This window comes from Anabrus simplex, chromosome 3 (genome assembly GCF_040414725.1).
Source record: "Anabrus simplex isolate iqAnaSimp1 chromosome 3, ASM4041472v1, whole genome shotgun sequence".
Taxonomy (NCBI): Eukaryota; Metazoa; Arthropoda; class Insecta; order Orthoptera; family Tettigoniidae; genus Anabrus; species Anabrus simplex.
The window spans coordinates 232376165-232403976 of NC_090267.1; the positions used below are offsets into that span (position 1 = coordinate 232376165).

General features: G+C 37.8%; 1 protein-coding gene across 1 annotated transcript in view; it reads left to right on the top strand.

Annotated features, from left to right (window-relative positions):
• Window positions 1–27812, top strand: part of Epg5 (ectopic P-granules autophagy protein 5) — a 540178-nt gene that overhangs the window by 330747 nt on the left and 181619 nt on the right. The window contains exon 23 of the mRNA XM_067143866.2: window positions 16611–16862. Within this exon, the coding sequence (XP_066999967.2) occupies window positions 16611–16862 (252 nt within the window). The remainder of the gene's footprint in view (window positions 1–16610; window positions 16863–27812) is intronic.

A 27812-nucleotide genomic window follows, 5' to 3' on the forward strand; every position in this document is an offset into this window, starting at 1 on the left:
TTGTACATGAACAACTTATCTGAGATGCTGACCAGTTGTAAATATCACCTTATGCAGATGATATTCAATTACATATTCACACAAAGCCTAATGACTTAAACAATTCAAACACCAAGTTAAACGAAGACCTAGCAAATGTTAATGACTGGATTAGCAGACATGGCCTGAAAGTGAACCCATCAAAATCACAGCCCATCATAATTGGCACATGTAAATCTCATGCTAAAATACAAAACACATCTATACCCAGTGTTACTCTCAGTGGAATACCAGTAACATTTAGCAATCATGTAAAGAACCTTGAAATAGTATTCGATAAATATTTAAGTTGGTCGGAACATGTCACAAAAATTTGTCAAAGCGCATTCTATTCATTACATTCTGCAAAAAGGATGAGGGACTTCCTTCCAAGAAATACAAGAATATTAGTTCAGAGTCTAATATTTCTAATATTTGACTACGGAGATGTAGTTTATAATAGTATGCACAAAACACTTTGATGTAGACTACAGCGAGCCTACAATGCTTGTGCTCGATTCGTATTAAATCCCGATCCAGACTCATATTAGCCCTTTCCTCCCTCAGCTGTCATGTCTAAGATTGACTGAACGACGTAAATACCACGCTGTTTCCCTTCTCCACAGTATTCTGAAAACAAACAAACCAGACTAGCTTAGAACAGACTGTAAATACCTCTCCTCTTCTGATAGAGCTCCCTCAAGGTCATCCACACGTTCCCTCTTGTCCATTCCCATTCACCACAGTAATTTGTATAACAACTCATTCATACCTGCTACCATATGTTCCTGGAACTCCATCCCAGCTGAAATTAGAAGCATAGGCAATCCGAGGCTATTAAAAGAAAATGTTTAATGTGGTACTCAAATATGTAAAAAGTAGATTTCACTAATGTAAAAAAGTAATAATTAGTTCTTAATCATCAATAAGGATACAAAATTATAGAGGTTAAGTAAATTAATTTTAGTGATTTTTAGAAATATAGTATGTGTAAATAATATTCTGTAAATTGTATAAAGCTGTTGTATAATATGGTTTGGCATAATAGCAGGCTTCATAGTCTGAGCCCCGCCATATAAAAAAGGCAATAAACTAAACTACACTAAACTAAACATTATCTACCAGCTTCAGTGCACACTCTGCCCAGCTTTCTACATTGACTAACTAGCAATACACTAGCTAAACCTATATGCGGCCACCACAATTCCTGCAAATCCCCCAACATAAGGTAGATCTTCCTGTCTCCATTCACTCCAGGCACCATCAAACAATGTTCGATGAATGTTTCTCACCCCCTACTTCCCACCCTCGCACCCTTAGAGATTCTGAAGTTGGACATCAACTCGTGCGCAATTCCAGGAAAGCACCTGGCCTTGACATTAGATAACCCCTCTTTTTTTCTATTCTCTTGTCTGTTTGTCCCTCCACTCCCCTTACCTCACATAGTGGGTTCTTTTTAACAATAAGCATCAACTTTCTATCCTCCACTGATGAAGGGTGCAGTCAAAAATTTGGGACCCGTGTTTTTCTTTTGTGTGTCTTACATGGTAAATCGTTGATTTTCATCTGTTTCCTAGACATATAATTTAAAGTTATATCATGTATTCTGTTAGTTCAGCATCCATCTTCCATGTTTGTATTACGTTACAGCTGCAACAGAGCAAGCATAAAAGTATAATGATCTATTTGATCTAGTTGAGAATTCCGTATTATGTGTAGTTCTGCTAGCTGAATGGCTCAGAGGTTAGAGTGGTGATTTTCTGGTTGGTGTGTGCAATCCTGGTTCAGATGTAAAACTAGTAACATCTCATTATTGAATATTTTGTATTGATAATGTTAAGTTTTTCTCTACGTTGTCTTGTTTTGCATGGCATAACCCAAGAGTACATTGTGTGTACTATCATCATCATCATCTTGTTTCATTTTTACTGTTAGTATTGTCCCCTTTTTACCGGGCTTGCTCAACCGGAGAACGAGATTCTCACGGGTGGACCGTTCGTTGTCTGGCTTTGCTTATTTTGAGGGCAGGGAAAGAGACAAGGACTAGCGACAATAACACAAAAATATCAAACAACAGGTTTCTGACATTTATTATCAACTAGCACTTAAACAATAACAAATTAAATTTAAACAAATCTTGACGGAAAATCAATTTTTTTCTCTTCTCTGCCTGTTCATTTGAATACAGCATTTAATTCCTCCAAATAGCTTTGACGTCAATAATTCTGCAAATATACAGATGGATATTAGCCTACTACTAACGAAACACAAGAAAAAAAGTAAACTTTCTATGGCAGGATCTCCTCTCATAATGTCGTTAATATTTACAAGTTGAAAATAATTCAGTCTCAAAAAGCTGTCTATCTCATGTTAGGTTTAAGCGTCTAAAATATCAGATCCACTTGTGTTAACATTCATTTCCTCAAATGCAACTTTACTCCTTTAGAGAACTGAATTAACATGATATACATTAAATTGGAAAAATAAATAAATTTTTATTGGAAACATTACTCAGAGAAGTCTCTATCTGACTTAATTTCGCAAAATCGTGCTTGTATAATAATTATTACTCTGAAACTTTCTTTAATATTCGATTGAACAAAACATGATGTCAATCTTTAACATCTCACGTCTTGCGGATTTTTAGTATTGTAAGCTTTACAATAATAATGAATCTCTTCCACTGAAATAATTCTTTCTTATTCATTACTGTATGATACTCTGAACCTTTCTCAACTTAATTTCAAAATAAAATTTACTAAAAGTTCAACTCTCAAAAGGTTAAATCAACTCAAACAACGATGCCAGGACCCAACATAACGAACACGTGGCCGGGTCACAACCACAGTCAAAAGAAACATATCACAATTCACTGAAATTACTACCACACACACAGCATTCACGCTAAGGCACACGAGAATTATTTACATTATTTACAACGAATTTTAGACTTTGAATATTATATTTTGACTTTTATCCTAGGCATCTGAATTCTCTCGATGACGGTATCGGGTAAAGAAAAATCCATTCATGTCTCTCAGAAATGTGATGAAGTCTGGATGATCACTTGGTCAAGGATGATAAAATTTTACAACGTTGGTCACGATAATATCGGAGGTTGATATCTGGAAAAATTGTCATCGACAGAAACGCACGTGATACAGGTCAAATATTAGCATTCGCTTTCATGGTTCATGAGTCATGACATTATTACTCAACTCCACGTCCATCAATTAACACGTGCTCACACTTGAAGAAATTATGCCTTATCCCACACGTATTCTTCAAATAAATTCAATAAATTAATCCACAATCAATAAATACAGTAAATGATCCATTCGCAAGTCAATAAAATACAGTAAATGATCTGTCAAGATTCTGCCATATTCCAGGCTCATATTCATCCTAATTGAGCACACATTAACATCTTACACACAAGATCAAGCAATATTTAAACTCATGACCCTTATTCATTCATTTACCTGAGGTGAAAATTTATTATTATTATTATTATTATTAGATGTACTAGATCTCAAATTCGGGTAAACTAGGGTTCGACAATATGCCAGACGAGACTAACACGCCTTAAATCATACAAGAAAAAAAATTTTATATAGAAATTCGGCATAACAAAACATAATACCAATATAATGGTCCGTTATTGGACATTATAAATTTTCCAGCTAACTCATTCTTGGTTGCCTGCGTTTCGCCCTCGTGTGCTAAGTTAAGCTCATCAGTTGGGACTTAGCACACCACCCAAGACGCAAGGCTAGTGCATACCATGGAGGCCACTGCATAGGCTATTTGAAGCCACCAGCAGTGCCAATGCACTATGAGAGCTATGTCTCATTTCCAAAAATACATGCCTGCCTGGCCATTAGATGATATAGATGTTGATTCCCATAGGGAACCTAAAATATTTGTCCTGAATGAGTAAATTTATAATACCAATATAATGGTCCGTTATTGGACATTATAAATTTTCCAGCTAACTCATTCTTGGTTGCCTGCGTTTCGCCCTCGTGTGCTAAGTTAGGCTCATCAGTTGGGACTTAGCAATATTTTAGGTTCCCTATGGGAATCAACATCTATATCATCTAATGGCCAGGCAGGCATGTATTTTTGGAAATGAGACATAGCTCTCATAGTGCATTGGCACTGCTGGTGGCTTCAAATAGCCTATGCAGTGGCCTCCATGGTATGCACTAGCCTTGCGTCTTGGGTGGTGTGCTAAGTCCCAACTGATGAGCCTAACTTAGCACACGAGGGCGAAACGCAGGCAACCAAGAATGAGTTAGCTGGAAAATTTATAATGTCCAATAACGGACCATTATATTGGTATTATAAATTTACTCATTCAGGACAAATATTTTAGGTTCCCTATGGGAATCAACATCTATATCATAACAAAACATGCCGTAAATCTGTCCCATACGACTTCCCCAAAAAAATATTTTCAAAATAAATTATTAGTTATCGGCGAGGACAATGATTTTTAAATCACACTAGACTATTAAATGGGACAGTTGGAATAATCATGGAAGACACACACACGTTCTAGCTATTCTAATAGAGACCAATAATCACTCACACACACATGACAATACTATCATATCACATGTGAAAGAAGGATGAAATATTCAAGACTACTGCAAGAATAGAAGAAATATTACCACTAATGAATAAGTAAACATTATTTCTACAAAGATGAACAGATAAACATTAGAAAAATGGTACTTAAATGATTGATGAAACTGGATCTCTGCTGGTGATCTGGAATCTCTGGATTACATCTAGTGGATTATCCACTCCTGTCACTATCTCCCCATGTCAGAAGTTGCCTACATTTTAACACACCATTGTAGCTGTGATGTTCAATGCAGAGTTGTGGTAGGTCTTCTCTTCAAAGTGTAGTAACATCTTGAGGCACTCGAATCAACACGTGGCGATCTTCTTTCTTCTGACACAGTAGAAGCTGAAACTAACAAGCAATTTTAGAAGATATTCTGCACACACACGCGATGAGTTTAGAGATGAATGACACGTAACTTTTCCTGTAAAATCTGCCAGACTCGTTGACTAAGGTGTTAATGAAGGTAGTTGATTTGCACTGCCGAATGGAAGTATTTTAAGTCCAATGACGGAGTGTAAGTCAGAGCTCAGCGAAAATCCTTAAGTAAGAGTACGAGAATCAGAGAGCGTTTCATTCTGAAACTGGGGTATTTAAACACTTCACAACGAGGGTGTGTCACCACAGTGGTTTGTAATTGGTCGTTGTCATACACCTGATAGGCTGTTACAATTCTCGAAAGTACCTTTCATTTGAAGACTTGGACATGCGTAATTCAGATCGAAGCGACCTTGACTGCTCTTAGCAGGTCATGTGGGACAGCTGACAGCTCGATAAAAATCAATACTCTGCTCCCTTGCTGGTAGGACTGGTTCTGTACAAATGAGAACGTCTCTACAACACAGGATCGGAAAAATATCACCCGGGCTAATGAAATAAAAGCCTTGTACATGCAGACACAATAAATATTTATTGTAGGCCAAATTTGAAGGGGTCAATATTGCTCCAGGGCTAAACGGTTAGCGTGCTGGCCTTGGTCACAGGGGTCCCATGTTCGATTCCTGGCAGTGTTGGGAAGTTCAACCATCATTGGTTAATTCTGCTGGCATGGGGGTTGGGTGTTTGTGTCGTTTTCATCATCATTTCATCATCATCATCACCACGATGCGCAGATCGCCTACGGGAATCAAATCAAAAGACCTGCACCTGGCGAGCCGAACATGTCTTCAGACACTCCCGGCACTAAAAGCCATACGCCATGTCATTTCATACTGTTAGTATTTCTGTGAATTGTGTTATTAAATTAATTATTAGTTAGCCTCTATCTGAATTTTTATTAAAATAAAGGTTTCATGGGATGCATAATTATAGTGTTAACATTTTTACCTCGTGGTATACAAACAAACTTTAAACTTTAACCCCTCAGCGTCGCAGCCATTTAAATAGCTTCCTACCCCGCGGCCGGATGAGATTTCAACTACGCGCGACTGAAATACATCGATTCACTTAAAGCGTTACTACAAGTATAAGAGTAGCCCGATTTTCACGAAATTTTGAATTCCTTATGACAGAACTATGTGCATGCAGATAATTACATAATTGTTTCACATTTACTTGTTAATTTAGTTCCGTGTGATAGAGTTCGAAGCACTCTTTGAGACAGGGACTTAAGTCACACTCCTGGCAGCAGTACACTGACGTCTTCTTTTCGCCGTGTTTTGAATACAGGATACAATGTCTCTGAGGTTTGGATTTCCAACTCTTGGGTGCTAATTTCCTGATAAAATGTCTTTCCTGCAACCTTGAAACTGTATTATCTGATGCGCACCGGCCTTGAATATTTCGTTCCCCTCGCTCCCTCCCGAGCGTATTTTGTAAACAAACCTTTCACCAGCTGAACCCGATAAGGTAATTGCTCAATATTTGTCTCTGTGACCTGTGTGAGTATTATTAGAGAATTTAGCAATCAGAATTCACCGTTGAAAACTTCTCTTTGACCTGTATAATTATCTACAGTCTCTTACACGAAGTTTCCAAGTTCTGTTTCCTCCTCATCGCCACTCTCATCATTTACCACTGCTACATCATCTATTTCATTATCACTGCTGCTTATACTGTCACTACTACTTCCGACTAAACTTTCATATAAATTATACAATATTTCAATCACGTTTCTGTCAGTCAAACCACGGCTGGAGCTGGCCATTGAGCGCGGCGCGTCACACGGACTGATGCAGCTGCAGCGAAACCAAAAAGAGCAGGATGAAACTGAATGAGGGGAATAACATTTATGACGAAACAAACCAACTCGATACATATTTCAGATAAAAGGTCGAGACAACGTCTTTCAAACGAGATATATACCATGAACAACTGGTTCTCGTATCGTATGGCAGAAAGCAGCACTAACTAATGCCTACACAGAGCGCTCGTGGAGAGTTACGAAAATATTACAAGCTGAGAAATAAAGACAAATATAATAAATAAACCGTACTCCCAATGTACAAATAGAGCAAAGAACATCACACGAAAAGACAAACTTCTCAGATCATCATTTCCTTATTTTATTCCGTGGGAAAGAATGAAGCAAACATACTTTTAAAAAAGCAAGAGATTAGTGCTCAGACATACTTGACAAATAATTACCCTTGCAAAAACAACTACTTTATAACGATTTTTCAATTCTTATTTACAACACTGATGAACCCGAAAATATCTTCTTGGAAACGAAACAATGTGCATATCAGTAACTCCAAAACTCTTCGCGCTATAGCCGTAAATGTGAAACCATGTATGGGTCTATACGACGTATAGAGGTCGGCGGCTACGGAAGAAAAGAGAGTCTATACCACGTATAGAGGTCGGCGCTGAGGGGTTAAACAGGGAATACTAATTAATTTCAAGATCGAAGTTCAAATCATGACAATAAAATGAAGGATGTGGAAGTGTGCCTAACAGAGGCAGAATATAAACTTTTATGGTTTGAGATACCAAGTAAGAAGTAACGTTTATATGAGAACCAACAAATATTTAAAACAAAAGAGAAAACTGCAAAATGAAAGAAATATGACAATTAACATTCAATGCACAAATCTAAATCATAAAAACATTAATAAAAATGGAAAACTGCTTCATATCCTTGAAACATTAAGATTTCAGAAAAGTAGAATAGTGTAAAAGGTAGAAAATAAAACATATTGTGCTGTGCTGAAGGCTCTTAGCATTTTGGGATAACATACCTGAAAAACCCTAGTGAAGATTTCTCTTCAAATTAAGCATTGGGCTAATCCCATGTCTTTGAGTATAAGCTACAAAGTTACATAAATTAAAATTACAGGTTTAAAAAGAAATTACTACAAATTTGAAAATGCAAAGTTCATCACTTTTGCAAATTAAAGCCTCTTATCAAACCGCACCTAGTGATTATAACCTCTTTCTTCATTTGAATAAGTTCCTTGGTGGCAAGTCTTTTCACACCAACAACAAAGTAAAAATGATGATTCAGAAATGGTTTTCCTTGCAGGCAGCAGACTTCTACAACAGGATCTACAAAAACTTATCCCACACTACAATAAAATATACGTAACATCATGTGAAAAAGTTGCTAGAGATATGCATAAAGGCATAAAATAGGAATAGGTTTTTATTTTGTTGACAAACAATCCTTATTTAAAACACAGCCCTCAATATCCCTTCACAGACTTTTTTCAGAGCTTTTCATGCTCAGCAGTTCTTTCACACACACAGTACTTGGTATCTATCCTTGATGGTATAGGCAGCATAAGCCAAAAGAGGGTTCGGACAACCCTTTCACTAAAATTGGCACTACTCAGCTCCTTTTTGTAATAGATTACTGTTTCATACATCTAAACCGTCCCCAATGAATCTATACATATAAAAAATATAAAAAAATATAAAATATAAAAAATAAGAGTTTTGTCTGTACATTCCTCAGAATTTGAAAAGAATTGTATTTCTGTATCAGTCATGTGCATTGTAACAAGGAAATGCAGTTTTTACTTTTCCGTAATTTCTGTCTGTCTGTCTGTCTGTCTGTCTGTCTGTCTGTCTGTCTGTCTGTCTGTCTGTCTGTCTGTCTGTCTGTTTTTCTGTCTGTCTGTCTGTCTGTCTGTCTGTCTGTCTGTCTGTCTGTCTGTCTGTCTGTCTGTCTGTCTGTCTGTCTGTCTGTCTGTCTGTCTGTCTGTCTGTCTGTCTGTCTGTACACGCATCACGAGAAAATGGCTGAAGAGAATTTAATGAAAATCGGTATGTGAAATCAGGGAATGAGCCACTAAAATCTAGGCTATATACCATTTTACTCACGCTGAGTGAAAAGGTAGTTTAGGGGAAGGCCTATCAAAAAATACTACATAACAAATTTATAGAGAATGCAATTTCCGACCATTTATGTTTTATTCAGTTTTACCGTACTGACTATGATAAGAGTGGTATTTCAGAGTCGGAAGAAAACTAAATGTGAAGGCCTACAATATTGAAAGCCCATAACATTGATCAACAATAACATTACATTGACCATTGTTTGTTGTGATGTTCTTTGTCTCTTATGCTGCCGCTCAACTCCAATAGATGGGATTACTGCTGCGTACCAAGTATAACAGCCTGACTGAATATTGGCGGGAAATAGCCAGGGAGTTAGAAAACTTTCTCTTTAGCATGTCTTTCCTCTGGTTCATATATTTTCTGATACCGTACTGCTGGTACGTAACACACTGGTACATCATAGTATTCCAGTTATTTGATCCCTACTCTGACACGCTGCTTTGAATGAGCAGTGTTCACACTTAAGGCAGAGCCTCACGTAGTAGTAGCAGCAGCAGCAGCAGTAGTAGTATTATCTGGTCTAGAATTACAATTAATGCATATTCCAAATTACAGCACCACAATTCACTAAATAACTCAAAATTCAACCCTGAAAAGAGCTGTTTCTTAAAAAGAGCTTCTTCCTCTTCACTTTTATTAAATTCTACATTCATTTTATTCAAAATTAGCAGTGAAGAGGGGGTTTCTCCTCTGGCTCGGAAGAAAAATTTGCCTCCAAGTCAGATTTTTCTGCCGCGAGTGTAGTGAATTGAGATTTTCCAACTCATCTGGTACTCCCAGGAAAAAGATTAGTAAAAGGGCATAGCTTTTGCCCTGGAACTCTCCACTATTCGACCCCCACCCCTTGAAAAAAGAGTGTTCACGGATCACGGCTGCCTGCGATCTGGTCATTCCAGCTCTGGAACTTCGGACTGTTTGATTGGCAGCATAGTACTGTTTGTTAAGAGTGAAAAAATGTGTTTTTAATTTGATCGAGTATTTCATGTGAAATGATTGCTTATACTCGCGCCATTCCTACTGATGACATTGTAATGGCCTATGTTCATTTCAGTTGGGAAAACCACTAGAGCCTTTCTGAGGATGTAAGAAAGCAGGTGGAGAGTGTCTGCCATTATAATGAAATTACCTAATGCACTCTTCATATGAGAAAAGACGTTTGGTGATTTCTCCGTCGTGTTTCTAGGGTAACGTTAAGAGCTATGCAATTTGATACAGTCTTGCTCACAACGTGTACACTACCTAACCTACAATTCTGTATATAATGTAGAATTCCACAGCATGGGTACATCAGCTAGTGTTCTATAAAATTGTGAAAAACATACCAAAGTAAGTTTGGTGATTCTCGAAATTAGCCTGCATGAACACAGATGGACATGTACGGGGCACCTTATTTTATAATATGTACTAGCTGTAGTACCTGTGCTTCGGTACAGATCACTATCAGCTAAATGTTAGTTAATTTTATAATATTTGATGGGCAGAACTTGAATCTGCATTACATGCCTGCACATAATTTCATGTTCCTATCACATGCAATAGTGCCCCAGAAATGAGCATATGTCACTGGATTATTTTAGATTGCCCGATACCAAAGGTAGCGTTTTAGGACCTCTTATGCGTAAATACCATTTCAAGATTCTGGAACAGGATCAGCAGATGTTAAGCCCCTTTAAAGACGAAGCAAGAACCAAGATTCTGGAACATCAGAAAACACCCAAACAATACATCAGATACCACCCCTTTATTTCAAGAACGGGGACCCCAAACAAGATTTAAAACATATTTAGGAACATTACGAGGCTTCCTTATACCAGCCCCGCAGTGTAGGGGTAGTGTGCCTGCCTCTTATCCGGAGGCCCCGGGTTCGATTCCCAGCCAGGTCAGGGATTTTTACCTGAATCTGAGGGCTGGTTCGATGTCCACTCAGCCTACATGATTACAATTGAGGAACTATCTGATGGTGACATGGCGGCCCCTGTCTAGAAAGCCAAGAATAACGGCCGAAAGGATCCCTCATGCTGACCACATGACACTTCATAATGTTCAGGCCTTCGGGCTGAGCAGCAGTCGCTTGGTAGACCATAGCCCTTTGGGGCTGTTGCACCATGGGGTTAGGTTTTTTTTTTTACATGGCTTCGTTACAGGTATACCATTCATGGTGAATCTCATAGTTGTGTAGACGTCTTATTAATATCCCATAGTATGATATGAGACAGAATGAAACAAATGGCTCTAAATGTACTGGAAGAAAGACAGTTTTATTTGTACACAAGATAGCTATAATACATGCTCTTCGCCCAGGTGTGTAACATTTAGTTACAATCAGATTGGAAAAAATTGTACAGTACTTGAAATGACCATGTACATAATAAAATGTTGTGTTACCTGTTATTTTGGTTTTCATTGGATAGAGCATGCATAAAAATGCAGAAAAGCACCTTTTCCCAAACTGTTAAGAGATAGGAAGAAAATTCATATAAACCTTTTTCTAGGAAATTGAATTCTAAGTGCACCTGGTAGACTCCATTTTTAAACACGACTAAGCATTCAGGCAGCATGTTCACAGTTAAGGGTCCTAGGTGTACTTAAAAAAAAAAAAAACTTCACATTTTGTATCACTGTATGGCCTCCTTAAGTAGCAGCCAAATTTGGACTTGATTGGTCTAGTAGCTTTTATGTGGAAGAAAAAACGGTCAGTTAGGGCAACATTCAGATTTTACCTATTACTAAGGATTGATTGATTGATTGATTGATTGATTGATTGATTGATTGATTGATTGATTGATTGATTGATTGATTGATTGATTGATTGGTTTATTTATGTATTTATTTATTTTTTTGTTTTTTGTTTTTCGAATTAGCCTGTATGGACTGCGCGTTAACAACCAGTCTCATTTTCAGTGTCTTTGTCCTGTTCGTCTGCCGGCTTTGACATCCTGTCAGTGTCTCTTGAGCCCATTGATCAGCACTTTCTTCCGCTCCGTTGGTAGAGGGCCTCTCCATATTCTGGGTTCTGTCTCCACCATTAAACCCCGATAACTTTTCACCATCCTGAAACTAATCCTGTCATTTATTTTATCCTCCATAATGCCCATCCCTCTCAGATCTTTGTCACACTCTTGGAACCATCTCAACTTAGGTGCTTTTGGTTTTAATTAATTCCAGATTTCTTTGTGAGCTGGTCATTATTCATACAGAAGATGAGACCATAAAACAGCAATCTTCTCATTGTAATTGTTATCGATTCCATCTTGCTGTATACTTCTTTATTGGATTTTAGTTGAACCTGCTCGTCAAGCCATCTGTTGCCCGAGATCTTCCATACTATGATATAGATGTTGATTCCCATAGGAAACCTGAAATATTTGTCCCGAATGAGTAAATATATATGGTCCGTTAGTTGACATTATAAATTTTCCAGTTAACTCCTTCCTGACGCATGGGACAAATATTTCAGGTTCCCTATGGGAATCAACATCTATATCATCTGATGGCCAGGCAGGCATTCATTTTGGTAATGGGACATAGTATCTCAAAGTGCATTGGCACTGCCGGTGGCTCCAAATAGCCTTCACAGTGGCCTGCACGATATGCACTAGCCATGCGTCAGGAATGAGTTAGCTGGAAAATTTATAATGTCCAATAACAGGCCATTTATATTGGTATTATAAATTTACTCATTCGGGATAAATATTTCAGGTTTCCAATGGGAATCAACATATATATCATCTGATGGCCAGGCAGGCATTAATTTTTGGTAATGAGGCATAGTCTCTCATAGTGCATTGGCACTTCCGGTGGCTCCAAATAGCCTATGCAGTGGCTCCAACTTCGGAAACCGATCTATGCCACTTTTTACTACGGCTAGGGAACACTCCAGTCTCCAATTCGTACCCTAGCCGTGACAAGAAAGCATAATCAGGCCAAGACACCAAACTGGAAGTCGGCCTCCCTCCAACATGCCCAACTGCATAATTCCTGGCGTAGATCACTCCTTCACCGACGCCGCCTTATTCGGGTACCTCAAAAACAAAGGAGTACCAGTATTAAACCTAAGCCGTATTCTGGTGGATTTTATACCCACCGACCGAGTCCTGATCCAACTTCCCACAGAAGAAGCTGTCCAAAATGCCATAAGAAGGGGCATCTACATAAATGGAAGACCACACTACGCAGAACCATGCCCAGCCTACATGGAAAATGACTTCGAACCGATCCCGAGAGCCCAGCCACCCCAGCAACTCCAACCTCCATTACCACGGCCACCACCTCCATACACCCCTCCACGCTATCCGTTGACCTATCCGCACACCACCACAACTACCACTATCACCACCACCATTGCTACCTCTCCCCTCCGCCCCACCACTCCCATAACTTCCACAGTGATGACACACTCCTCACCCATAATGATGTCCCCTCAACCCACCAAGCAGCCTGATCCAGTAAACCTACAGCCCGAAGAAGAAGACGCCACCAGCGTCACCATGGAAACTAGAAGAGCAACACCACCACCAGCTCCCGAGTCCAACGAAGCAACTCCGCCGACACCACCACCACCAGCGCCTCAGTCCATTGCCAGTTGCGTTATTAGAGGAATCAATCCAGCCATTCCACAGGAAATCATCACACAGGAACTTCAGCGATCGGGACTCAACCTGAAGAAAGCAGCCAGGATCCACAACACGGCCGGGCCCACCTACATGGTGCGGCTCCTTCTCCACCAACCCGAAGATGCTCAAAGACTAATACAGCAAGGGATTCAGCTCTTCGGAAAACAGCACCGGGTGGAACCCTCTCGCTCTAACCCTCAACCATCCACCCGCCCTAACACCAACCCACCCCGGAACCAACCCCGCCTCCCCCACCATCGCAGCCCACCTACTAACTCTAACCTTCTCGTCCTACTACTCACTTCCCTTGTTAACATCACCTCCTTCTATCAACAAACCATTCACCTTCTCCTTTCCAACAACAATACTATTAATTAAAATCTGTGTAACTTGTAAACCAATACTGTAATCATCCAAAATTTGTAAATCTGTACTGTAATCTTCCAAAATTGTAAACCATTGTAACAAGAACCAATAAAAAGCAAAAGAGCAGATGCTACACCCTTAGCCAAGAGGCCAATCCCCCACATCACCAAATAAAAGCACCCTCCCTCTCTCTCATTTAACCAATTAAATCCCCAAACCCCGCTGAATCTCCTGGCCAGAGAGAAGGCGTTACCTTCTAGGTGGCCCGCCCCTCCCCGAAGGGGAGGGGAATGAAAACATCCCCCTTGGTCCTTGGTCCTCCACGATAGGTTGGTAGATGCAGAGTGGGTTTCGGCCCTTGGGTTTCGTCCCTTAAGTGGTCTAACAGCTCTGTACTTTGACCGGCCAACTGAGCAGAGGAGAGATGGCCATGGCTGTACCGTGGCTCTACGCCTCTGCATTCGGGAGACGGGACAGGGCTGTACCTCATGGCTGACCCCGACCGTCGGCTGTCCTGAGAATGGTTTTCCGTGGTTTTCCAGTTCGTAGTACGTACCGTGGCTCTACGCCTCTGCATTCGGGAGACGGGACAGGGCTGTACCTCACGGCTGACCCCGACCGTCGGCTGTCCTGAGAATGGTTTTCCGTGGTTTTCCAGTTCGTAGTACAGGCCACGGCCGCCCACCACCCTCACCTTCTCCGCACATCTCCTTCACCGTAGCAAATCTCCTGGTCTGAGAGATGGCGTCACCGTCTAAGAGGCCCGCCTCCCCCTTCAGGGGAGGAATGAAAACGTTTAGTAGTAGTAGTAGTAGTAGTAGTAGTAGTAGTAGTAGCAGCAGCCTCCACGGTATGCACTAGCCATGCGTCACGAATGAGTTAGCTGGAAAATTTATGTCCAATAACGGACCATTTATATTGGTATCTGCCATAGTAGCCTAAGTTTTCTTTTAAGTAGTTGATTGACTTGTTCTCTTTTTATTCATGCACAGGGTCTCCAAAGCATATAAGCCTTCTGGTCTAACAACAGTGCTGTAATGTCTTAATTTGGCTCTGAAACCCAGCATCTTCTTATTATAGATGTGTTTAGTCACTTGGAATGTACGCTCTGTACGCTCTAATTTCCGGATGCAGATATTGGTCGCTTCTTGTTCTAGCCCATTCTCTTGGATTACTTCATCCAGGTACTTAAACTTCTTGCCTATTCCAATCTTTCCACAGTCTGTTAACATCCATTCTGGACCATCACTCATGTTGTCATGTTTTTTATCTTTTCAAAGGAGATATGTAGTCTTACTTTCTCTGCAGTTTCTTTAAGAAGAACCGGGCGAGTTGGCCATGCGTTTAGGGCCTAGCAGCTGTGAGCTTGCATCCGGGAGATAGTGGGTTCGAGCCCCATTGTTGGCAGTGCTGAAGATGGTTTTCCTTGGTTTATCATTTTCACACCAGTCGAATGCAGATGCTTTACCTTAATTAAGGCCACGGCCACTTCCTTCCCATTCCTAGGCCTTCCATCTCATCATCCCTATGAGACCTATCTGTGTCAGTGTGATGTAAAGCAAGTTGTAGAAAAAATGTCTTTAACAAGGTTTATCTTCCTGATTGCTGAACTGATGTTGGTAGCAAATATGGCTAATTCATCTGCAAAAGCCAGACAGTCAACATACACTCCTTTGTGTTTGGAGCCTAATCAAAATCGATATTCATTTCCTACTTCTTCGTTCAGCGATTTTCTCCATTCTCGAATTACCTTTTCCAAGATACAGTTGGAAAGAAGTGGAGAAAGTCTGTCCCCTTGTCTGACCGCATTCTTTACCACAAAATACTATCAGATTTCATTCTTGAATTTCACCTTCGATATTGTGTTGGTGAGAATCTGCTTAATCAAGTTTCTGGATATAGCATCCACCCCAGACTCTTCCAGAACATTCAGTAACGACTGTCGGTCAATCGATCGTATGCTTTTCTGAAGTCACAAATATGACCACTTATTCAAACCTCCCAGTTATCTTGTATCTGATGATGTTCTTCAGATTTAGAATTTGTTCCAGACAGGAACGGCCATTTCGGAAACCAGTCTGGTATTCACCAATATGTTTATCAAGATGAACTTCAGTTCTGTTAAGGAGTGCTTTAGAAAGAAGCTTGTAAGGAGCAGGCACTATCGATATACCTCTGTAATTGTCAACATTGTTCTTATCTCCTTTTTAATGGAGAGGACGGATTAGTGCTAACTGCCACTCTACTGGTATAGTACCCGTTTTCCCAATCTCCTGAAAGAGACAGATTAGTATGTCCAGAGTATTCTCATTCGCCTGCTTCAGTTCTGCCACTATGAATTCTTCCCCAGCTGCTTTATTATCTTTCAGACTGTCTATGGTCCACTTAATTTCCATCTTACAATTTTCCCTGTTCACTCCTAGCTTTCCAGTAGCATCTCTAAAGCGTAGACCACAGGCTTAATAACCTTTCAGATTAGATTGATTGATTGATTTGTTTGTTTGTTTGTTTGTTTGTTTGTTTGTTTGTTTGTTTGTTTGTTTGTTTTTTGTTTGTTTGTTTTACTGTTGTAAGTGTGGGGTGTTTGTTATTTATCTATTATGCATTTTCCATTTTTTTAATGATAGTTGTTGCAAATTTATAAATACATATTAATCACATAGTCTGATTTAATCAGAACCTGTATGTCTGTTTATCAGGTGTTTCGGAAACACTTGAGGCTGTTACTCATGTACGACTTCCCCGAGCATTATGGAGAGGTGCTGAACCTAGTTCTTCGCAGCAGTGAGACACAGTCCCTCTCCTTAGACGTGTGGTTTGATATCCTTAATGCTCTGCTGGTTGGAGGAGAAACATCGCAGCGGCGTGTCAGACAAGGCCAAAATCTAGGCAAAGTGAAGGAGGAAATTTGTAAATATGCTACTGAACAGAAACTACTAACCCATGATGAGGTACAGTTTATATTTTAAATATCTCTTTGTTAGACTGTCTACACTGTGGTTAGTTACTGTATTTATATTCAGATGGAACTGGCTTTATGTCAGCAAATGCACAGATAAGATTCCTTAGAATACCACTACCACCATCACTTTTATTTATGTTGGTTGTTGCTTAAATTGTACATTCTTTGTTTTTGATTCATTCTAAAGATAAAATCATGATTTAGCATTTGTAGAGTCTCTGTAGAATGGTTGAGATCAAATAAGAATGTTATTAATATCGAGTATAATCATTTTTGGTAATCATATTGAATCTATGTAGTTATTATTGCTCTATAGTAAATTTGTAATTTTTCTTTTTTGTTTTGAACAATGAATTTATGTTTAAGGGATGAGTATTTATTTATGGACAAGTTTGCTTGATTAGTGTGTGGTAATATAATTATATATCATTTTGCTGATTATTTTTTGTCAAGATTGTTTATAAGCTACCTCCTTTAAAACTCATTTTTATTTATATTGGTTTCTATAATTTATTCATGACCTATTGCAGTAGAAGTCTGTTACAGCGAGTACGGCATATAGCGAGAACTCCGTTGTAACGACAGACTTATTGTGTCCCTTGAAAATTCCTGTATTAAACTGTGTATTATCCTTTGGTTACAGTGAGAACCCTGTCACTGATGCATCCGTTATTATGAGCGATTAAGCATGCGTTATTTCCATTATCGATATTTATGGACTCCAGCGATTACAATGAAGGTGAACAATCATCTTCGGTGTAGTTTTCACCCTATGTGCATGGAGATGCTCTTGCCGACATTTGAACATAGTTATACTCGTTGACTGTTGTTCTGTTACACAATTCAAAAATGAAAGAGAACATGTTTCTGTAATAAATGCGTAAATAACGTGGCCGATAATAGTAGTTAACTCGTTAGAAATAAAGGCTGAAGTAAACAATCGATTAATTTAATGTTATGTATTGAAATTAATTAAGAATATGATACATCTCAAAATACAGCACGCTGGGCTGAGTGGCTCAGACGGTTCAGGTGCAGGCCTTCTGACCTCAACTTGGCAGGTTCGATCCTGGCTCAGTCCGGTGGTATTTGAAGATGCTCAAATACGTCAGTCTTGTGTTGGTAGATTTACTGGCACGTAAAAGGAACTTATGCGGGAATAAATTCTGGCATATCGGCGTCTCCAAAAATCGCAGAACTAGTTAATGGGACGTAAAGTAAATAACCTTTTTTTTTTTTTAATATGGCTAGAAAGGATGGCAGATTTCAGAGGTTAGTTTATTAAGTAAAACCTTGTTTGGTTATTTCTGCAGGGGACAAGGAAAAATAATGTGTTGGGTACAACAGTGAAACAGATGGGTTATCTACTGTTTCTAAAGATGAGAGTATTAAAAGGCATGAAAAAGACGAGAGAACAAATACGAAAATCTTTTCCACTGGTGCGTATTAAATAACAATGGTGTATAAGGTGTGTAAAACACCAGACAATAAATATAAAACATTTGCACCGGTATCCATAAAAGTATGAGCACATTATTTGCGGATCATGCTCTTTCTAAAACAAACGTCAGCTTAAGTCTTATGTTTCGGACCAGTAGGTTATTAAACATTGTTTTCTGGTCACACTCTTCGACCATGAATTATTTGGAGGTTGGAACTCGGCCATGTGCAGGAGGATTACTTTGACCGTCACCTCGATTGCATCACTTCAGTTCACTAGAGTCAAAACTCGAAGGTGCGAGTTTCAACATACGCGCCACTGTTGAAAGATGTGGATGCTTGTCCATTTCCTGGATTTTAATGTTGTCTTTATTAGTAAGCAAATATCACAACTTTTTCAGTGCGGTATCTATAGCTGGGCTACACAATAATAATTATGACTACGCTAGTCAACTTAACACGATTGTGTTCCTCATCAATATGTAGGCTATCACGCGACAGATATTCAGTACCTTTCGCTGTATGACTCTATACGGAATAAATCTCTAAACTTCTGGAAGGAATGAGAAATATAAGCACAAACAGGCTTTCTAGGTTATTCAGCAATATCAATGAAAATTGGAGAACAAAACTGAACTTTCCTGAGGCTAACGGCTTCCTTCCTGAAGATATAATTTACCCTGTAAAGTTCAGAAATTCAAGGCCATTTCCCGTTTTCGCGCAACTTTTTCAGGGCGGTCTCCTGTGGTGGGGGCTCTAATCTGTGTTGGAAATCTGTTCCTTTCACAAGGGAAGACAAATAACATTTTCAGGGCTAGGAAAAGTTATTGTACTATGCAGTAATAGTGAAAATCTGTGACATGATAAGTGAGGTATTTTTATATAGATTTAATATGCCATAAATCACGACTTTGAATTTCCGCCATGCTAAGCAAGAAATCATTTTGATAAAGAAATCTCCAAGGAGGTTTCACTGTATTTTCTCGTGTCTTGTTAAATTTATAGCAAAAACGTTATCATTACTCTACTGGCGCCTGAAATATATTTTTACGATGCATATAAGGTTAAGTTAGGTTAAATGACACTGTTTGAATAAGAAAATGAAACATTTGCCGCAGAAGCATTCATGTTGTCTTGGTATTAGGAAAAATAACATAACGAGTAAGCCATAGTATGGCAATCTGTGAAAATGCAAGTTTTGAAGCAGCTGGTTGTAATTTCATACCAATTTTATTGTGTGTGGGGGTCCACCCGACTTTTTTTTACAAAAATCTGATGTAACAACAATCCGCTATAGCGAATAAATTTTTCGCCATTGTGAATTTTTGCTATAGCGGACTTCTACTGTTCTCGGTTATTATTCCCTTGAACTGTCTCTTCACCATCTCATCTGTATCTCTATCCTTCTTTAACCATTCATATTTATCCTAACAATAGTATTGTGTGTCGTTTAGTAAATGCATACTGTAAACTCTTCATTATTCATCCGCTGGTTATCTGGTTTGCACGTTCTTCATAAAAAAATTGAAAAATGTACTATAGTATACATTATTTTTCCTGATTTTCAAATAGGCTTTCTTGAAACTGAAAGAAATGATACTTTTATGACAGTGCTTAACCATACACCATATGATGCAGACATTAGAAATTATAGAGAGAAAAAATTTAGAGAGGAGTAGTTGGCTAGTAAGTTGGTGGCAGATTATGGAATAGGAATACCAGTACAAACTGCCCTACAAATTTAAGAAAAGAAAAGTTGTAGGATTTTGAATGGAACAGTGATAATGACAGACTTTAAAGCATGGAAATTTTAAAATGTTGCACTTCTTTTAAAAAAAAAAAAAAAACCTCTGCTATACAGGCTGTAACAGTAAGGTACGACCAAGTTTCCAGGACACTTTCCTCAGACATAGAAGAAGAGAATATGTAATATATACATGGGTCCAGAAATGCTTCATTGCTAAGTTAGAACTCATTTTCTACAACTCGACATGGTATATTAATCATGGGAAACACACAGGAACAAAACTTATCAACATACCACACGGAACTCTTTCTTACAGAAAATGCTCAAAATACGCTCCGTTAGCATCGATATATGCATCAACCTGCTGTCACAATGAATTCCAAATGTGCTGATGTGTCCATAGAGTATTGGTATGCATGTGTCAATCCTAAAAATGGTCATTTTGAACATTTCATATAAGAAGGAGTTTCTTGTGATATGCTGGTTTGTTCTGTTACTGCATATTTCCATAGCCCCCTTTAATTGAGGCTCTGCCCACTGAAGAGCAGCAATGCCACACTCTTGACACATTATTATAAGTATAAGCTATACATTTCATTTTTGTTCCATATGTAAGTGCAATTATAAGAAAGAAATTGACAATACAATTCAATACAATATATCAAGTAAATAATATCACTTCAGTCTTGGGACTAGTTTCATCCTCTTAGTGAATCACTATAGAGGCGAGCCTCATAAATAATTTTTTGCCTTTTTAATTTCTTTTATGTATGTTTATTCCTTCCTAATTCTGGCTAATCATTTCCAGATTTACTTCTTTGCCTGAGGTCCTAAGTCAACTTAAAGACATAATGTTATAACAAGAAGATCACAACCATAATTTTTGTTATTATATGTATTTTAATGTTATAATTATGCCTGCAACATTGTCTTTGTCTGGTATACATATGTTCTAGTTATCACATGATCTGTTATATTTTATTTGACTGAAGATGGCCAATTTATCTATATATATATAAAATAACTTGTCCTGACTGACTGACTGATTCATCATCGCCGAGCCAAAACTACTGGACATAAAGAAATGAAATTTTGGGGATATATTCATATTAAGATGTAGGTGCTCGCTAAGAGAGGATTTTTGGATATTCCTTCTCTAAGGGGGTGAAAAGGGGGGTGAAATTTTAAAATGAGTGTATCTATATCTCAAAACTTTAAAGGTTTACAGATGTAAAAATTGGTATTTAGAATCTTCTTTAAAAATAAGGAAACACGTATTTTTTTGTTTTCAGAAAATTCCAATAGGAGGGGTGAAAAGGGTGAAAATGGGGAAAAATGGGTTGAATGCCTTTAATCAGGATACCGGTACTTATATCTCAGAAAAGATATTACAGACCTGAAAATTGGTACTTTTGATCTCTTTTAAAAATAAAGAAACACGTATTTTTTTGGAAAATCCAATTAATGGGAGGGTGAAAAGGGGGTGAATTTTTAAAATGAGTGAATCTATATCTCCAAACTTTTAAAGTTTGCAGATGTAAAAATTGGCATTTAGAATCTTCATTAAAAATAAAGAAACACGTATTTTTTCGTTTTCGGAAAATCGCAATAGGAGGAGTGAAAAGGGGTGAAAAAAGGGTTAAATGCCTTTAATGAGGCTACTTATATCTCAGAAACTGAAGATATTACAGACCTGAAAATTGGTGTTTGGGATCTCCTTTAAAAATAGAGAAACACGTATTATTTGTTTCTGCAAAATCCAATTAAGAGAGGGTGAAAAGGGGGTAATATTTTTAAATGAGTGTATCTATATCTCAAAACTTTTAAAGGTTATAGATGTGAAAATTAGTATTTAGAATCTCCTTTAAAAATAAAGAAACATGTATATTTTGTTTTCGGAAAATCCTAATAGGAAGGGTGGAAAAGTCTGAAAACGTTGTCCAACGCCTTTCATGAGTCTACTTATATTTCAGAACCTGAATATATTACAGATCAGGAAATTGGTGTTTGGGATCTCCTTTAAAATAAAGAAACACGTATTTTTTGTTTTTTGGAAAATCCAATTAATGGGGGGGGGGGGTGATTTTTAAAATGAGTGTATCTATATCTCAAAACTTTTAAAGTTTATAGATGTAAAAATTGGTATTTAGAACCTCTTTCAAATATAAAGAAACACGTATTCTTTTGTTTTCGGAAAATCCCAATAGGAAGGGTGTAAAAGGGTGAATAATGGGTTGAATGTCTTAAATGAAGCTACTTATATTTCAGAACCTGAAGATATTACAGACCTGAAAATTGGTATTTGGGATCTACTTTAAAAGTAAATAAACACGTATTTTTTCGTTTTTGAAAATTCCAAATATTGGTGGATGAAAAGGGGGGGGGGGGGTGAATTTTTTAAAATGAGTGTGTCTACATCTTAGAACTTTAAAATTTACAGATGTAAAAATTGGTAGTTAGAATCTCCTCTAAAAATAAAGGAACACGCATTTTTTTGTTTGCTGTAAATCGCAATAGGTGGGGTGTAAAAGGGTGAAAAATGGGTTTAATGACTTTAATGAGGATACATATATCTCAGAAACGAAAGATATTACAGAACTGAAAATTTGTATATGGGATCTCCTTTATAAATAAAGAAACACGTATTTTTTTAGTTTTTGGAAAATCCAATTAATGGCGGTTAAACAGGAGTGACAAATTGGGGTGAATTTTTTGAAAGACTATATCTACAGAATATCTTGGAAACGTAAAATGTTACAGACGTAAAAAGTGGGTGTTTGGAATCTCCTGTAAATGTAAAGAAACATAGGTGATTTGTTTTTGGAAACTCCACTTAAGGGGAACTCAAAAAGGGAGAAATTTTAAAATGAGAATTTTTACAGTATATCTAAAAAAACTTAGCATGTTACAGAAGAGAAAAATGGTATTTTTATCTCTATTAAACATAAAGAAACGTGTATTTTTAGTTTTCGGAAATGCCACTTGGGTGGCGGGGGGGGGGGGGTAAATGTGACTGAAAATGGTGTTGAATTCTTTTAATTACGCTACTGATATCTCAGAAATGAAGGAATTACAGACGTGAAATTTGATATTTGCAATCTGCTTTAAAAGTAAAGAAACACGTATTCTCGGAAAATCCAATGAGGGTGTGTGTGTGTGTGTGTGTGTGTGTGTGTGTGTGTGAAATAATTGAAAATTTAATTGACTTAATTGTATGAGAATACATACATCTAATACAAACAAAAGCTGTTACAGACGTGAAAATTCGTATTTGGATCTCTTTTAGAAACAAAGAAAAACGCGTTTTTGGGAGGAAACCATCTTGGAGGGCGGGAGTGTAAAGGAGTTGAATTCCTTTCATGAGGACACATAAATCAAAAACTGAAGAAGTTAGAGTCGTGATAATGGGTATTTAGAAGATCCTTTACTATTAAAGAAACACGTATTTTTTGCGGGAATATTCACTTAGTGGGGGTGGGGAGTAGTGTGAAATGAAGTGAAAAAATAAATTATTTTTATGGGGATACATATATCTCAAAACTGAAGGTAATAGACGTGAACATTGGTGTTTGGAATCTCCTTTAAACATAAAGAAACAAGCCTTCTTTTAATTTTTTTGGGGGAGGTGAGTGGGTGGCACTAAATAAACTTAACGGTGGTGGGGTGTAGAAGGAGGTGAAACCTATTGATTTTACTGTTCTTAATGTACTTATAAGGATCCTCCGTTGCTCAGGCGGCAGCGCGCCGGCCTCTCACAGCTGGGTTCCGTGGTTCAAATCCCGGTCACTACATGTGTCATTCGTGCTGGACAAAACGGAGGCGGGACAGGTTTTTCTCCGGATACTCCGGTTTTCCCTGTCATCAGCCGTTACAGCAACACATAATAATAATAATAATAATAATAATAATAATAATAATAATAATAATTATGTTCCGGACCGTCGTCAGTTGTGCGGACTGCGCTGGAAACGGCTCCTGGACTGGTAATGACTAAGAATGCAGTCCGGCCGCGGGTTTAGTGCCGCCAAGGCACCCAATATGACACCACGCCGGTTCTCCTGAAGGATTTTATCCATATTAAAAATGATTATAGGAAAATATGGCAAAGATTTAGGGACCCAACTGACCGGGAGGAATACCTGAGCCTAGCCCGGGAAGTACGACTCGATTGCTGGAAAGGAAGATTGAAAAATGGGAGGAAACATGCCGAAATCTAATAGAAAACGAGTCAGATCGGGAATTTTGGTGGATTCTCGCCGAAAACGAGTCAGATCGCGAATTTCGGCGGATTATATATCTAAAACAATAAGCATTCAATTATAAATTTCAGTATAATACCGTAGCGAAGCACGGGTATCTTGCTAGTCTATCTATATATATATAAAATAGCTTGTCCTGACTGACTGACTGATTCATCATCGCCGAGCCAAAACTACTGGACATAATGAAATGAAATTTTGGGGATACATTCATATTAAGATGTAGGTGCTCGCTAAGAGAGGATTTTTGGATATTCCGTTGCTAAGGGGGTGAAAGGGGGGGTGAAGTTTTAAAATGAGTGCACCTATATCTCAAAACTTTAAAAGTTTACAAATGTAAAAATTGGTATTTAGAATCCTCTTTGAAAATAAGGAAACACGTATTTTTTTGTTTTCAGAAAATCCCAATAGGAGGGGTGAAAAAGGGTGAAAAAGGGGTTGAATGCCTTTAATCAGGATACCGGTACTTATATCTCAGAAACTGAAGATATTACAGACTTGAAGATTGGTACTTTTGATCTCTTTTAAAAATAAAGAAACACGTATTTTTTTGTTTTTGGAAAATCCAATTAATGGAAGGGTGAAAAGGGGGTGAATTTTTAAAATGTGTGAATCTATATCTCCAAACATTTAAAGTTTGCAGATGTAAAAATTGGTATTTAGAATCTTCATTAAAAATAAAGAAACACGTATTTTTTTGTTTTCGGAAAATCGCACTAGGAGGAGTGAAAAGGGGGTGAGAAAGGGGTTGAATGCCTTTAATGAGGCTACTTATATCTCAGAAACTGAAGATATTATAGACCTGAAAATTGGTGTTTGGGATCTCCTTTAATAATAAAGAAACACGTATTTTTTTGTTTCTGGAAAACCCAATTAAGCGGGGGATGAAAAGGGGGTAATATTTTAAAATGAGTGTATCTATTTCTCAAAATTGTTAAAGGTTATAGATGTAAAAATTGGTATTTATAATCTCCATTAAAAATAAAGAAACACGCATATTTTGTTTTCGGAAAATCCTAATAGGAAGGGTGGAAAAGGTTGGAAAAGGGGTCGAATGCATTTCATGAGTCTACTTATATTTCAGAACCTGAAGATATTACAGACCTGAAAATTGGTGTTTGGGATCTCCTTTAAAAATAAAGAAACACGTATTTTTTGTTTGTGGAAAATACAATAAATGGGGGGGGGGGTTAAAAAGGGGTATTTTTAAAAATGAGTTATCTATATCTCAAAACTTTTTAAGTTTACAGATGTAAAAATTGGTAGTTAGAATCTCCTCTAAAAATAAAGGAACACGTATTTTTTTGTTTCCTGTAAATCCTAATAGGAGAGGTGTAAAAGGGTGAAAAATGGGTTGAATGCCTTTAATGAGGATACACATATCTCAGAAACGAAAGATATTACAGAACTGATAATTCGCATATGGGATCTCTTTTAAAAATAAAGAAACACGTATTTTTTAGTTTTTCGAAAAGCCAATTAATGGCGGTTAAACAGGAGTGACAAATTGGGGTGAATTTTTTAAAGACTATATCTACAGAATATCTTGGAAACGTAAAATGTTACAGATGTAAAAAGTGGGTGTAAATCTCCTGTAAATGTAAAGAAATATAGGTGATTTGTTTTTGGAAACTCCACTTAAGGGGAACTCAAAAGGGGTGATTTTTTTTTGCCACGGGCTTTACGTCGCAGCGACACAGATAGGTGTTATGGCGACGAGGGTGAAATTTTAAAATGAGAATTTTTACAGTATATTTAAAAAACTTAACATGTTACAGAAGTGAAAAATGGTATTATTTATCTCTATTAAACATAAAGAAAAGTGTATTTTTAGTTTTCGGAAATACCACTTGGGTGGAGGGGGGGGGGTAAAAGTGACTGAAAATGGTGATGAATTCTTTTAATTAGGCTACTGATATCTCAAAAATGAAGATGTTACAGACGTGAAATTTGATATTTGCAATCTGCTTTAAAGGTAAAGAAACACGTATTCTCGGAAAATCCAATGAAGGAGGGGGGGGGGGGGGAAGAATTGAAAAATTAATTGTATGAGAATACATACATCTAATAAAAACTAAAGTTGTTACAGACGTGAAAATTCGTATTTGGATCTCCTTTAAAAACAAAGAAAAACGCGTTTTGGTGGGGAAACCATTTTGGAGGGCGGGAGTGTAAAGGAGTTGAATTCCTTTCATGAGGACACATAAATCAAAAACTGAAGAAGTTAGAGTCGTGATAATTGGTATTTAGAAGATCCTTTACTATTAAAGAAACAAGTATTTTTTGCGGGATAATTAGTAAATTATTTTATGGGGATACTTATATCTCAAAATTGAAGGTAATAGACGTGAACATTGGTGTCTTGAATCTCCCTTAAACATAAAGAAACAAGCATTATTTTAATTTTTTTTTTTGGGGGGGGGGGGGTTGGCGGTTAATAAACTTAACGGCGGTGGGGTGTAGAAGGAGGTGAGACCAATTGATTTTACTGTTATTAATGTGCTTATAAGGATCCTCCGTTGCTCAGGCGGCAGCGCCGGCCTCTCACAGCTGGCTTCCATGGTTCAAATCCCGGTCACTCCATGTGGCATTCGTGCTGGACAAAACGGAGGCGGGACAGGTTTTTCTTCGGATACTCCGTTTTTCCCTGTCATCAGCCATTCCAGCAACACATAATAATAATAATAATAATAATAATAATAATAATAATAATAATAATAATAATAATAATAATAATAATAATAATATTCCGGACCGTCCTCAAATGTGCGGACCGCGCTGGAAACGGCTCCTGGACGGGTAATGACTAAGAATGCAGTCCGGCCGCGGGTTCATTGCCTCCAAGGCACCCAATATGACAGCACGCCGGATCTCCTGAAGGATTTTACCCATATAAAAAATATTATAGGAAAAGATGGCAAAGATTTACGGACCCAACTGACCGGGAGGAATACCTGAGCCTAGCCCGGGAAGTACGAAATCGATTGCTGGAAAGGAAGATTTAAAAATGGGAGGAAACGTGCCGTAAAATAATAGAACACAAGTCAGATCGGGAATTTTGGTGGATTCTCGCAGAAAACGAGTCAGATCGCGAATTTCGGTGGATTATATATCTAAAACAATAAGCATTCAATTATAAATTTCAGTATAATACCGTAGCGAAGCACGGGTATCTTGCTAGTTTCTTATATAGCTTGACACATAGCAAGAGACAGACTAAAACGTGCAGCTCCATACATAACTACATTTATTTAAACAAGTTTATTTTAAAGAATAGTGTTCATTCCATTTAATAACGGTAAGTACAGCTCCTGACATATCAATATTTTACAATATTAAGTTATAAGCTCTTAAAATTGATTATTATCATAACCAGCTGCCACGTCACACTGTTTACACTATCCCTCAGATTCTTTCAGTGAAATGTTTAAACTTCAGACTCATTTCAAAATATGAATGCGTGTCTCATCGTAACTTATATATAGGATCCAGA